At 42.3% G+C, this 13,701-nt stretch overlaps 8 protein-coding genes across 8 annotated transcripts; 6 read left to right on the top strand and 2 right to left on the bottom strand.

Annotated features, from left to right (window-relative positions):
* Window positions 1-79: 79 nt before the first annotated feature.
* On the top strand, window positions 80-1,444 carry SAMD00019534_035370 (hypothetical protein; the record flags this gene model as incomplete). The annotated part of the gene is made up of 1 exon (XM_012904429.1): window positions 80-1,444. The coding sequence occupies one exon, from the start codon at window positions 80-82 to the stop codon at window positions 1,442-1,444; it is 1,365 nt and encodes a 454-aa protein (XP_012759883.1).
* A 114-nt stretch (window positions 1,445-1,558) lies between these two features.
* SAMD00019534_035360 (hypothetical protein) lies at window positions 1,559-2,060 on the bottom strand (the record flags this gene model as incomplete). The annotated part of the gene is made up of 3 exons (XM_012904428.1): window positions 1,559-1,733; window positions 1,831-1,919; window positions 2,004-2,060. Coding segments are annotated over 3 exons (321 nt in total), but the record flags the coding sequence as incomplete, so codon positions are not given.
* A 176-nt stretch (window positions 2,061-2,236) lies between these two features.
* SAMD00019534_035350 (hypothetical protein) lies at window positions 2,237-3,922 on the bottom strand (the record flags this gene model as incomplete). The annotated part of the gene is made up of 1 exon (XM_012904427.1): window positions 2,237-3,922. A coding segment is annotated over one exon (1,686 nt), but the record flags the coding sequence as incomplete, so codon positions are not given.
* Window positions 3,923-4,341: 419 nt separating this feature from the next.
* Window positions 4,342-5,184, top strand: SAMD00019534_035340 (hypothetical protein; the record flags this gene model as incomplete). Its single annotated transcript, XM_012904426.1, has 2 exons — window positions 4,342-4,750; window positions 4,817-5,184. The coding sequence occupies 2 exons, from the start codon at window positions 4,342-4,344 to the stop codon at window positions 5,182-5,184; spliced, it is 777 nt and encodes a 258-aa protein (XP_012759880.1).
* Window positions 5,185-5,974: 790 nt separating this feature from the next.
* SAMD00019534_035330 (hypothetical protein) lies at window positions 5,975-7,425 on the top strand (the record flags this gene model as incomplete). The annotated part of the gene is made up of 3 exons (XM_012904425.1): window positions 5,975-6,382; window positions 6,450-6,868; window positions 6,930-7,425. The coding sequence occupies 3 exons, from the start codon at window positions 5,975-5,977 to the stop codon at window positions 7,423-7,425; spliced, it is 1,323 nt and encodes a 440-aa protein (XP_012759879.1).
* Window positions 7,426-7,773: 348 nt separating this feature from the next.
* SAMD00019534_035320 (hypothetical protein) lies at window positions 7,774-10,433 on the top strand (the record flags this gene model as incomplete). The annotated part of the gene is made up of 7 exons (XM_012904424.1): window positions 7,774-7,876; window positions 7,976-8,658; window positions 8,723-8,876; window positions 8,954-9,510; window positions 9,585-9,777; window positions 9,844-10,144; window positions 10,208-10,433. The coding sequence occupies 7 exons, from the start codon at window positions 7,774-7,776 to the stop codon at window positions 10,431-10,433; spliced, it is 2,217 nt and encodes a 738-aa protein (XP_012759878.1).
* A 529-nt stretch (window positions 10,434-10,962) lies between these two features.
* On the top strand, window positions 10,963-11,937 carry SAMD00019534_035310 (hypothetical protein; the record flags this gene model as incomplete). Its single annotated transcript, XM_012904423.1, has 1 exon — window positions 10,963-11,937. A coding segment is annotated over one exon (975 nt), but the record flags the coding sequence as incomplete, so codon positions are not given.
* A 793-nt stretch (window positions 11,938-12,730) lies between these two features.
* On the top strand, window positions 12,731-13,675 carry SAMD00019534_035290 (hypothetical protein; the record flags this gene model as incomplete). Its single annotated transcript, XM_012904422.1, has 4 exons — window positions 12,731-12,824; window positions 12,898-12,986; window positions 13,053-13,340; window positions 13,418-13,675. Coding segments are annotated over 4 exons (729 nt in total), but the record flags the coding sequence as incomplete, so codon positions are not given.
* Between the last annotated feature and the right edge of the window lie 26 nt (window positions 13,676-13,701).

Genomic DNA, 13,701 nt, shown 5'->3' with positions numbered 1-13,701 from the left:
TTTCTCAAACTTTGACTTTCATTCATTTCATTACATTATTAATACCTTCATATATATAACATTACATTAAACATATACAATGACAGTGGATGGCTCTGCAACATCAGGTGGTGGCAACATTACAATAACATCAAATATAGTTGATACACCAAAGCAAAAGATTGATGATAACAATGTTCAGAATATTGTATTCGCAGGTATAAAGTACCCTCAACTGGATAACCCTCCATTGAAATTCAATATAATTGCTCAGTCTGGTATGGCTAGAGCTGCAGACCTCACTCTGCCTCGCCACACATGCTCCACTCCAATGTTCATGCCCGTCGGCACACAGGGTACAGTCAAGGGCCTCACCTCTCAACAACTCGTCGACTTGAATGCCGGCGTGATCCTCGGCAACACCTATCATCTTGGACATCGCCCCGGCCCCGAGGTCATGAAGAGCGTGGGCGGACTTCCCACCTTTATGAACTACCCACGCGCGATGCTCACAGACTCGGGCGGCTTCCAAATGGTGTCGCTGCTCTCGCTCGCAGAGATCACAGAGGAGGGCGTCAAATTCCAATCGCCACACGACGGCTCAACAATGACTCTGACGCCAGAGTTGTCGATGCAGATTCAGAACGCGATCGGAGCAGACATCATGATGGCGCTGGACGATGTCGTGTCATCGACCACGACCGGCCCGCGAGTCGAAGAGGCCATGTACCGTACATTGCGTTGGATCGACCGATGCATTAACGCTCACGAGAGGCCACAGGATCAGAACATCTTTTGCATCGTGCAGGGCGGCCTGGACGCCAAGCTGCGCGAGATCTGCATGGAGGGCTTGATACAGCGCGAGTTCCCCGGCTACGCCATCGGCGGCCTGTCGGGAGGCGAGAGCAAGGACATCTTCTGGCGCGTCGTGGCTCAGTGCACGGCCAAGCTGCCCAACGACAAGCCTCGCTACCTCATGGGTGTCGGCTACGCGCTGGATCTTGTCGTGTGCTCGGCGCTGGGCGTCGACATGTTTGACTGTGTGTTCCCCTCGCGTACCGCACGCTTTGGCACGGCGCTGGTCACGGCCGGCTCGCTCAATCTCAAGTCGGGCGAGTTCGCCGAGGACTTCCGCCCTGTGGACGAGGACTGCGACTGCATGGTCTGCAAGAACTACACACGTGCCTACATCCATTTGGTCGTGGGCAAGGAGTCTGTGGGCGGTCAACTACTCACCTATCACAACATGGCCTATCAGATGCGATTGATGCGCGAGATTCGTCAATCAATCATCGAGAACCGACACGCCGAGTATGTTCGCAAGTTTATATCAGTACAATATCCAAAGAATGACTGTCCTCAATGGGCCCTGGATGCTCTGCAGCATGCCGGCATCGAGATTAAAATGACTCCAGTCGCCAATGGTGCGTCGTCCTCATCCGTGTCGCCACCAGTCGTCCAATAAAGTTCGTCATCCTTGAAGATGTATGTATGTATGTTGTACAACAACGTCGTCGGTCGCAGCATTGTACTGTGTTGTGCTCTTAAGTCCAAGTCTTTGTATCTATCTATCTTTTTATTCGTCAATGGCTTGGTTGAATGTGTCCAGGATGTGATTGCTAATGTCCTTTATGTCTTTCAGGCCCATTTCCAGGGCTTCCTGTGCTGTTACGTTGCCCTTTGTCTGTATACGTAGGTTCAACTTATTATCTGATGGATGTGGAATACTGTAACCTGAAAAGTCTACTTTAGGGCTGAGATAGTGTTCATCATCATCCATTGAATGTTAGTTCATTCATTCATTCATTCAATAATCGATCAATCAATCAATCAATCAATCATTCGACATACTTCTTCATTAGTACATAGTGTAGTGAGTTGCCCAGTGTATGATCTTCGTCTACGAATATAAATGTTGCACAGTCTGGTCTGTCTGATACCTAGGTTGACATAATGAGTGATGTACACGAATGTTAGTGACTGCAGGAATGATGGAAGGGTGAGAGGAGAGAGAGATAACATACAGACTCAACTTTAGTATATGTTGCTGCGGCGACTCTTGGTACTTCTCTCTCTGTCATCTTCTTTCTTGTGTTGTATATGTATGTTGTATAAGTATGAATGTACAAATAATAATGTAATGAATTAATGAATGAATTTGATTCGGTTCGCTCCGTTTGAAAAGACCAAAAATCACTAAAGTGTGCGAATGAAGTGTTGGCGAGGGTTGAGTCAAGAGGAAGGCCCTTGTTTATTTGTTTGATCGTTTGATGAAGGCCCAACGTGTTACACCCGGATTATGATGATGATGTTGTTGTACTTGGTTTCTAATGGAGAATGATAGGACATAGCCACCATAACCTTTGAACTCTTCCTCTACGATGATCAATGCCAACCCTTTAGCTGGATCAATGGGCCTAACACGCCATTGAGAGAATCCCATCGTCATTATTATCTCCTGGACATTTGGAATGGCCACCATCAGCCTGAACAATGTATCTTCATCTTTTACGCGCACTGTCACTTTTTGAAGCTGTCTGACGTCTGATGGCAGTCCGATGATGACCTTTTCAAAACTGTATCTATCCACTAACTCGAGGATATGAAAGTCCTTGATTGAGACTGGTAGATGACTTGTGTATTCGACACTAGATTGTAGTGATTGGAGTGAACTTGCACGAATCACCTGTCCAGTCTCCAGGTTCCAATTCCGACATGTGAGATCCACTAGTGATTCGGGGATACTGCCATCCGTGAATGGATTGTATTGGGAGCTGCCAATGGCCAGCTTGGTGAGTGACTGGGGTAGGTATCCAGGGAGCATTCGTTGATTGCATCCACCTACAATCTTCAATGTGGTGAGACGAGTTGGAAGACAGCCTACTGAGAATGGCTCGGTTGTTGTACGGTTCACAAACAAGGTGGTAAGCGATGCTGGTAGACTTCCAATATCAAAGGTTATAGGTTCATGTGAGCATATGTTCAATAGAGTGATCGATGGTGGCAGGGGTCCAGGTTGCAACAGGCATCCTTCAACAAGCAGATGTCTGATTGATTGTGGCAATATCCTAGGGTCAAGGTCACGATCATCACCATATATCTGGAGACGTTGGAGTGCTGATGGTACTGATGGCGATGGGATTGCTTGGCATGTGTGCAGTGTATGTACAGATGGTGGCAGGATCAACTCCTGCTCATACCTCTCACATTGAAGTGTGAGCATGGTCAGCGACGAGGGGAGCACATGAGCTGGGAGAGGTCGATCGAATGACTCGCCCAAGAATAGTTCGGTCAACGACGATGGTAACACATTGGGCTTGAACTCTTGGTTGTAGCTGAATGCAAATAATAGACTCTTGAGTGAATGTGGTAGCGCCCGTGGCAATAATGGTTGGTTGAAGTCGGAGCTGAGATTGAGTGAGTTGAGTGATGACGGAAGGGAGTCTGGCAATATTGTTTGATTGAATGTTGACTCGAATGAGAGTTCAGTAAGTGATTCTGGTAGTAGTACACCACGCTGGATCACTCTGTTGAATGAATCGCCCAATGTCAGTGAGGTAAGTGATGATGACAGCGAACCAGGATGCAGTTCATGATCAAAGGATGACAGCATCAGATATGTCAAGGACTTTGGAAGCAGTCCGGGTGTGATGTCCCTGTTGAATCCACATAGTACCAGTGTTTCTAGTGATTGTGGAAGTGATCCCTCCATGATCTCCACATTGATCGCTCCACGACACTCGAGCGTTGTCAACGACTGTGGCAGCACACCAGGCTTCAAATCATATAAGTAGGAACCTCTGATCAGGAGGTGTCGCAGTGAATTTGGCAATGCACCAATGTCCAGTGGTTGGTCGAATGTGTTGTCAAGGTCCATGATTGTGATTGAGTCGGGCAATGATCCAGGTTGGATGACCTGATTGAATGGTGCTATGAAATGGATGATCGATATGGCATGCGAAGTGCCTCTCCATCGATCGATAGACTCCACTTTAGACTCGAGTGTTCCACGTTTGATAGTTTGTGTTTGGTGACACCATCTAATGGTGACTGTACCATTTGACCTAAGATTGTGTATCGATGTATACTTTGTAAACAGTTCATTCAAACTTCTACATGTTAAACTTAGGCACAACAAATCAATCATCAATGATTTGTCATCTTGATCATTATTAAGTATATCATATATATTCAATAATAATGTATTGGGTAGTGATATAAGTGATGTAAGTGATGTAGGTGATGTCATAAGTATGTATTATCTCTCAAAGTTGAGCGAGACTTAACTTTTTTGAAGGGTCTCCCCTTCATTTTGATTCAAGAGTCCAAGAACTCTTCATTCTCTTGCATGTTCAATCAGCCATGAATGACTCAAACATAGACAATAACATAGATAATAATATAGATAACCACTCTAGTATTGTTACTGACATTGGAATCACAAGAGATGATACTTTAATCACTTCTGTACTTTCGGATGATAAACCGACGACGACGACAAAGACAACGACTGAGTTGAAGAAACAGCAACAATCAGTGGCAGAGACACTTAAGAATTCAGAAGAGATAGGTGTATATTATAGAGATGATGAAGTATTGTTCATACCTCCCAATCAATTTGACTTTGATACTGTATCACTTAGACAGGCCAACTCTGTCTTTGACATGTCAAAGGATGACGTGTGGAAGGGCGAATCATTCGAGTTCCCCTCCAACATTTCACAGAACATCTCTTGCACTCCATTCCTAAAGGCATTCATCTCTTGCTATTGTATGTCATCAGTCTGTCCCTCAATCGACAAACATCGCTCATTCACTCACTCAATCATTCATCCAGCGCCATCAGGAATGCTTAGGAACTACTATCGATACGGTGGATTCCATTGTGATGTGGAGACAGAGAACTTTGGAGATTGTACAATGTTGACGATAACATCAACTGCAAAGAGACCAAAGGAATTGGAGTCGATACAAAAGAGAAGAAGAGAGAAGGCCGATGCAATACTACGCGATCATGTATGGAGAGAACGTCAAACACCTCTCAACAACGAATACTTTGGATACAATGACCAACTTGTCAACTACATGCGAACGAGTCGCGATCACAAAATCATTGAGCCATCACACAATCAAGGCAAAGGTGGTGCGCCAACTGACGCTGGCGGCGACAACAGCAACAGTAACAGCAGTAGTAGTTCGAAATAATAAACAATCATATAATATATATAATATATATCGATCAATGATCATGAGATTGATGATTGAAAGTTTGGATTATGTTTGTCTTTAATTTAATTGATTGATTGAATTGAAGGATGTAACTCCTATTATAACAATATTCAGCTGAGATTGAATCGCGAGTGAATGGTGTCAACATGGAGAGTGCAATAGCTACTCTATCACCTGTTATGAAGGCTATGATCATAGAGTAGGAAACAATGCCTCTTCGAAGGTGAAGCTCTTAAACCATAACATTCGTTCGTTTTTTCATTTTCCACCACAATTCATTGACAACATTTATGGGTTTCACTTCCATGTAACCTTCTTAAATTGTATTAAATCTTTAATTATCTCTTTCCAAGTCAATCAATCAATCAATCAATCAATCTTATTATATCTTGTATATTTATTTATCCAAATTTACATCAATTTCAAAGTTTAATTTGTAAAACGACTGATCGATCTGATGAAGAAGTCAATTGATCACACTATATGATCACTCACTCGACTGATGTATGAGTGAACATTGGAGATGTATAGACTCAATTCATTCAAACTCCAACACTGTGCCAGTGTTAGATCATGGACTACATCATCAACATGGTCTTCATCTCACTCACTCATACATCAACATCATAAAGTTGGAAGATCATCACAATGTAGATACCTAGGCTCATCTTCCTCAAGCACTACTACTACACGTACTATAAAGGAGATACATCAGGGCACTTTGAAGAAACATTATGTGCTGGACAAGTCAACTCAATCATTGAACATGGTACCACATAGTACTCATCATGTTGGCAATGATGGAGTGATCGTGAAGGATGATGAAGGCCAGCTATCTTCGACAATGTTGATGGAGAGATTCACAATGTTGTTCTTGCCAAAGGGTTACCCGCACTCGGTCACCAGCGACTATGGTTCATATCAACGTTGGGTCTTTGTTCAAAACACACTTGGCTCAGTGACCTACATGCTGAGCACTCATGCATTGCTCACGTCGGTTGGAGTCGGACTCTCCACATCCCTACCCTTTGCCGCCGCCATCTCCTGGGTACTCAAAGACGGACTAGGTGCGAGTGCCCTAGTCCTATTCGCCAGCCGCTACAGTACCTCCCTCGACTACGACCTCAAGCGATTCAAGTTCCGCGGTGACCTCCTCCACAATCTTGGAGTGTTTGTAAGTTATCATTGCCCCCGCCCCGCCCCCGGAACTATCCCACTCACTCAATCAAACAAACGATCAGATGGAGGTATGCACTCCACTCGCCCCAGGCTACTTCTTACCGTTGGCCTCGTTGTCTAATGTGGCCAAGGGCATTGCTGGATTGATCTATGGCGCGACAAGGGCATCACTCAACAAGTCATTTGCACTAAAGGAGAACTTGGGAGATATCACTGCCAAGTATCAATCACAGGGTATGGCAGCATATCTGACTGGCATGGCCATTGGTACAACAGTTGGATTGATGATGACATCGATCAGTATATTCACCAACATGGCAGTAGTATGCGGATTGTCCCTATGTCACATGGCATGCAGCTATCGATCACTCAAGACCATCCGTTTCCGCACACTCAACATCCAGCGATCGACCATTCTCATCCGTCACTGGTTACAAAATCGCCAAGTACTAAGCATCGAGGCCGTAAACAAAATGGAAGAGTATGTTTGATTGATAGGATTGATCAACGCATGGACTAACATATACTCACGATGGATGTAGCTTTGTGAAGCCAACATCGATGGTCGATCAGATACAAGTTAACTTTGGAAGCTCGATTGAACAGGCGTTTGATTTGAAGGAAGGTCATAATGGAGAGCATATTATTGGTGAGATCAATGAGGCTGTGAACAAAGGTAATGGAGAGAGATACACTTATGTGGTCAAGCCAATGGTCGAACGTAAAGATGGAAAGTTACACTTTCATGTATTATTCATTGATACTGGATCATCATCTTCATCTTCATCGCCATCATCATCAGCAATGACATCGACCAATGATATTATACAAAGATTATTATTGAAGTCATACTTCCATTGTATATTACTCAATGATGGTGGAGATGTAAACAACATTGATACACTGTATGGACAATTCCTAAATGACCTTCAACATCCTTCAACAACAACTACATCGCCAATCAATGGTGGTGGCACTCAATGGAGTCTAAACTTCATATTATATGAGTACAACGATCTAATCATTAAACTTGAATAAGTATTATTATTATTATTATTAGTTTGTATTTATAATAATCTCGAGATAGAGATAATTAAAATAAATGAGTTGTTCACACCAAGTTGAAGATTCACCGCCGATTTCAAACAAAGGTTACCCTTTCACACGCTCACTCAAGGTCAAAGTCAGCTGACACATTCACATTCACCCATTCATTCAATTATCCATTCACAATGTGTATAATGGGAGGATAGATAAATACATACTTACATTCATACATACATATACATATAGACATACAGACATACTTCTCCAGATATTTATATAATCATAACGACAAAGACGATAAAGACGACAACTTAGTTACTCAACAAAACAGCCAACAACATGTTGTTTGGAATTAGATTGTGGATATCAACAGTGTTGACATCCTATATCGACAAGACACTAATATCTCTAAATGAATCACTAAAGATATTCTTTCAAGAAGGTATGACGGCGACGACGGACAATCAATGAATGGACATGTTACCATCGATTGATACTAACTACTTCATCAATCGATATATATATATATATATATATATAGTATGGCAACTCGGTGTTCAATTGGCCAATATGGCAACGATTACATTCTTGCGTATATTCTATAAACCAGGATATCAGAGTTATTTGGAACAAAGACATCGTATAAAGAAGAGGAACAAGTCAACGTCTTCATCATCATCATCATTATACAAGAAGACTAGATCATCACCGCTACATCAATCACATCTCTCACAACTGTACATTCAACAGCGGCAACAACAACAGCAACAACTACAACAATATCAACATCAACAACAACAACATTATCAACAGTTCCAACAACAGCAACAGCAAGGTCAGCAGCAACAAGGACAGCAGCAGCAACAGGGCAACACAAAGACACCAACACCATTTGTTCAACTGTTGAATGATCCTGATGGTGGATCACCGACAATGTCACCATCGACCTCATCATACGCCATTAGTAACGATGCTGCCATGTCTCCACAGAGCAGTCTCAGTGGATTGAGTGGCAGTGGAAGTGGCAGCAGCAGCAGCAACAACAACAGTGTATTTAGGAAGACCCTCAGCAGCTCCCTACGTCCCTCATCATCCAGTTCAAAGAGGAATACAATGGAGCCAATCACACCTCGTCCACGATCTGGCAAGAAGAAGAAGAGACAATACTATGTCAATCGCGATCTAGTACATCATCACGAGCAGATAACAACTGGATTCCTTGAGGTATGTTCCACGAGCCACGTGACTGTGACTAATTGATCAGGACCTAACATCATCCAACATCCAGGACTTGAGGACAAACATACTTTTGTTTTCCGATCGATTCTTCCATTATCTTAGAGTGAAGATATCCAACACACTCAATGCATTGGCATCATTCAGCATTCGCTCATTCATCTTCTTCCTTATCACCTTCCCTCTATACCTACCCTACTATATTTGTAAGTATCTTCAATGGTCCACGCTCACTCAATCACTCAATCAATCTCACTCACTCACTCATTCAATCAATCAACAGTCAAGGTGATCACATTCCCATTCACAATGTGCAACAGTGTGATCAATATGTTGGTCAATCGATGGAAGCGAGTTAGGGATATTCCAAATAGATTATTCTCGGACAAGGAGTTGGATGTGAGGAGTGTAAAGGAGATTGTTGAACAAGCTGGCTATCCTTATGAACAATATCACGTGACCACTGAAGATGGCTACATCCTGCTGTTGGAACGCATACCCAACAAGCAGTCCAAACACATATTGTACCTACAGCATGGAGTGTTTGATAATAGCTTTGCATGGGTGGCCACTGGACCCACTCAATCATTGGCATTCGCGGCCCACGATCAAGGCTATGACGTATTCCTTGGCAATCTGCGTGGCAATGGCGAGCGACTCCACACTGAACACAACATATCGGCCAAGCAATATTGGGACTTCTCCGTCAATGAGCATGCCTTCAAGGACATCCCATCATTCATTCAAGTCATACGTCAAGTCAAGATCAAAGAGTTGGCCACTCAGAACAATGATGTAGTCTCTGCCAATGATATCAATATTAGCGCTGTTGCTCATAGTGTAAGTGGACTTAATCCAGGTCCAAGCTCAACTCTCATTCATTCACTCACTCATTCATTCATTCATTCATATAGATGGGCGCAGCATGTATTCTAATGTATATAGTATTCATGGGCATATTGAAGAAGAGCCATCACCTGAGTAGAGTAATCCTGTTGTCACCAGCTGGTGTACATGAGAAGGCGCCAAAGATTGTCGACTTCCTTGGCCCATTGATCAATCTCTGGGTGTCCATATTCCCAGTATACGTCTTTAAGTTCCCCTCAGGTATGTATCCACGAGCGCCATTCACTCATCCACCATTCATTCACTCATTCAATCATCTCCATTTAGACACGATACGTGTGATCACAGCCAAGATATATCATGACTTGATGAGTAACACACCGACAAAGGACTTGATGGTGTACTTGGTGTCGAGATTCTTGTTGGGTGGCGAGATGAAGAATCATCCATTGGAGAAGATACATAACTTGGCCTACAACACATTCTCTGGCACCTCTGTAAAGACCTATCGACACTTCTTCCAAATAAGAAAGGCCAAGAAGTTTCAAGCATTCGACTATGGCAAACAGAAGAACATGGAACTTTATGGCACGCCATATCCACTTAACTTCCTAGATCATTATGATGTGTAAGTAGTAGTAGTTACTATATTTGATTGATCGGTCACTAACATCACATGTCATCACCACAGGATCAATATACCGGTACACTTTATAATGGGACTGAATGATAACTTGATAGAGCCACACAATATTATCAAGCATTATAGTACATTGAAGAAGTTCCATCCGGAGTTTGCATTCCTAAAGGCGAGCAAGAGTGGACATATTGAGTTCACACTTGGCCTAGACGATCAAATACTCAACTACATTCTCAACATTCTGGATGCATCCAAGACGGACCAAGCGGCAATCTAAAACCCTTTCATTCATCCATCCATCCATAAGATCCTCAACTTTTGTTCATTCATTCTCATTCATTGACATCATCATCATGGTCATTCGACTACACACAACACACAACACACTACTTCAATCTTAATCTTCCTCCTTTGGTGATGGTCAGTGTGTGTGTGTGAGTGTGTGTAGTTGAGTGTGGTCATCATCGAGCCACTCATTTAAAATGGTTGTTGTGTTGTTGGTTGATCTCCTTGTGGATTGGATTGGTGAGGGAGTAGCAGGAAGCACTTCCAACAACACACTCACTTACACACACCTCAGCAGTCAGTCAGTCAGTCAGTCAGCAAGAGAGCAACAAGCAGCCCAACCACCAACATCAACAACACACCAACTGATTGATTGAAATACATTTAAACAACTTAATATTATGTACATTGATAATTAACAACTAATAACTTTTACTTAACTAACATTCATTCATTGAGATAGATATATATTTATACCTTAATATATATTATACCTATATTGTACATAGATATATAATCAAATGGCAACGACAACAGCCACAACTAATAATACTGCGATGGATCAACAACATAAGAGGGATCCATTACAATCACCTGTATTTAAGATGAGAGGATTGGAGATGACTGTTTATGGATTGGAGAAGGAGAATCTTGATTTGAGACAAACGATTGAACAAAAGGATAAAGAGATCAATAACTTGAAGAATACAATGCAAGAGTATGAGTTGGAGAATGAACGCCATGAACGACGCCATGCCCAACTCGAAGAGGAGATCATTGAGTTGCGCCAGCAGCTCAAACAGAATGGAATCACACCAAACATCACAACGACCTATACATCATCCACACCAAAGGTCTCGGGCGTAGGCGTGGACATCAACTCGTTGCGTCTAAATAACTCAAATGGTGACGGAGGCGTTGGAGCCAGTGGATCAGGTGTCCGCCATGATAAATACTACGAAGACAGTTCACTATATTTATACACGGGTCGATCGATACCCTCAAACAACTCGCCATCACTGTCCAAAGCATCATCATTCAACCTCAATAGCAGTGGAGGTATATCCAATCCTCCTCCAATCTCTATGACCATGAGCAGCAGCAGCAGCTCAAACAACGTAGCCAATGTCAGCAGTTCAACTCTACTCGATCCAAACAATAACAATAACCTTATCAATCATAACAACAATCACAATCACATTAATAACAATAATAACAACAACAACAACATAAGCAATGTTAATAATAATAACATTGGAAATAACGATAACCAAGCATCATCTTCATCAGCATCCTCCTCAATGTATCCTACACATCATACACCAACATTAACACATACAAGATCACCTTTCCAGAAGGCCAAGCCTCCCAGCTCTCCAACAATAGTGTCATGTGTCACCACTGAAGGTGGCAACGCTGGTGTCAACATCTCAATGACCCCATCACCAGTCATTGCACAGCCCAGGAAGAAATCAATCATCAGTCTCTTCTCATTGTAACACCTCTTACATAATATACTTCTTCTTCTCCTTCCTCCTCCTCCTCTATTACTACTACTTCTATATTACTGCTACTTGTTCAAAAGCAATCATTGACCAATAAACATATACTTGTGTCTGTCTGTTCCAAGTGTCTGAATTAATGATTGAATGATCACAAACAAGTGAGAAGTTTCGCCAAATGTAGCAGCCCGACAACGGAATTCGAATCATCCATCCGCATGAAATATCTTTGATTTGATGGAGTGTCTGGGTCCCAAGGTGGCTGCCACGATACTCAAACTAATTTTGTTTTGTGTTGATGCCATCCTCCTTTACTCGTATCTCTTTGTGTTGTGATTGTACAATTCGACTTGTGGCTTTGTCTTGTGGTCTCTCTCACTCCCTCGAGAGCTCAGATCTGTTTGTTGTGCACTCTCACTCACTCAAACACAACCAATCAACCAATCAATCAGTCCACAAACCTTGTTCTACCCAACACATCATTATTTATCGCAAACATATAATAATAACATTGTTCTTCATCTTCTCGATCCGCAAACAAACATAAACACACACAAAGACAGACGATATTACCTCATAAACGTCAAACACAATCAATCGATCGCATCGACAACACACACACACACGCTCAACTCACCAGGACAGACAGGACCAATCTATAACTTTCCCTTTTAGCTATTCTCTATCTATCTCAATCTTGTCAATCTGGTCAATCAATCAAACAACTAAACAAACAAATATTTATACACAGATACATATACTTTAAATATATATATAATACAAGATGATGGAAGAAGGTGTACAGCTGACGAATGAATCTCGTGAACTGTTGGGTTCCACCATTAAAGCATGGATCACTAGGAAGAGATACGCGAAGCAAGGTAGGTCAATCGATAATAATATCAATTATTCAATCAATCAACTAATCAATCAATCATGTGACATATCAAACAGTGATACAAAATGAGAACAGAGATAAGGTTGCCAAGGAGATATTGGATACAGAAGTGATATATGTTAGGAACTTGGAAGTTATAGTACATGTATGTTGTTGTAATGGATCAACTCATCATTCAATCAATCAACTAATCAAATGAATATATATATAGTATTACTTGAAACCATTGCGAACTATACAACCACCATTAGTACCTATAAAGGTATTACAACAGATATTCGGACATATTGAGGACTTGCTCACGATCAATAGGGAACTGTTGACATCGATCCAGGATCGTATGACAACATGGTCCACCAACAAGAAGATGGGCGACATCTTCCTCAAACTGGCACCATACCTCAAGATGTACACAGAGTACTGTTCCAACTACGACAAGGCCATTGCCAAGCTAAAGGAGAAGACCACCGAGTCCAAAGACTTTGCCATATATCTCAAAGTATGTCTTGCCACGGTCAATCATTCATTCCATCAATCAATCAATCATACTTATCCAACGACTCGACTCAACTTTAGAAAATAAGCGTGGACTCTGCCTTTGGACTGGACTTGACGTCGTTGCTGATCATGCCGGTGCAGCGTATACCGAGATACAAGATGTTGTTGGAGAGCTTGATTAAACTGACACCAAAGGAGTTTAGCGATTATAAAGTGATCGAGGATGCGTTGGTCAAGGTCACAGAGGTGGCCGATCACGTCAACGAGAGTATTAGAGAGAAGCAAAACTCAGAGAAGATCCTCACCATCCAGAGAAGGTTCACTGGATATGTACCAGTAAGTCCAGTCCCTCCCCCCCCCCC

This window comes from Acytostelium subglobosum (genome assembly GCF_000787575.1).
Source record: "Acytostelium subglobosum LB1 DNA, scaffold: scaffold6, whole genome shotgun sequence".
NCBI classification, from domain to species: Eukaryota; Evosea; class Eumycetozoa; order Acytosteliales; family Acytosteliaceae; genus Acytostelium; species Acytostelium subglobosum.
This window is presented reverse-complemented; position numbering and strand designations above follow the sequence as displayed.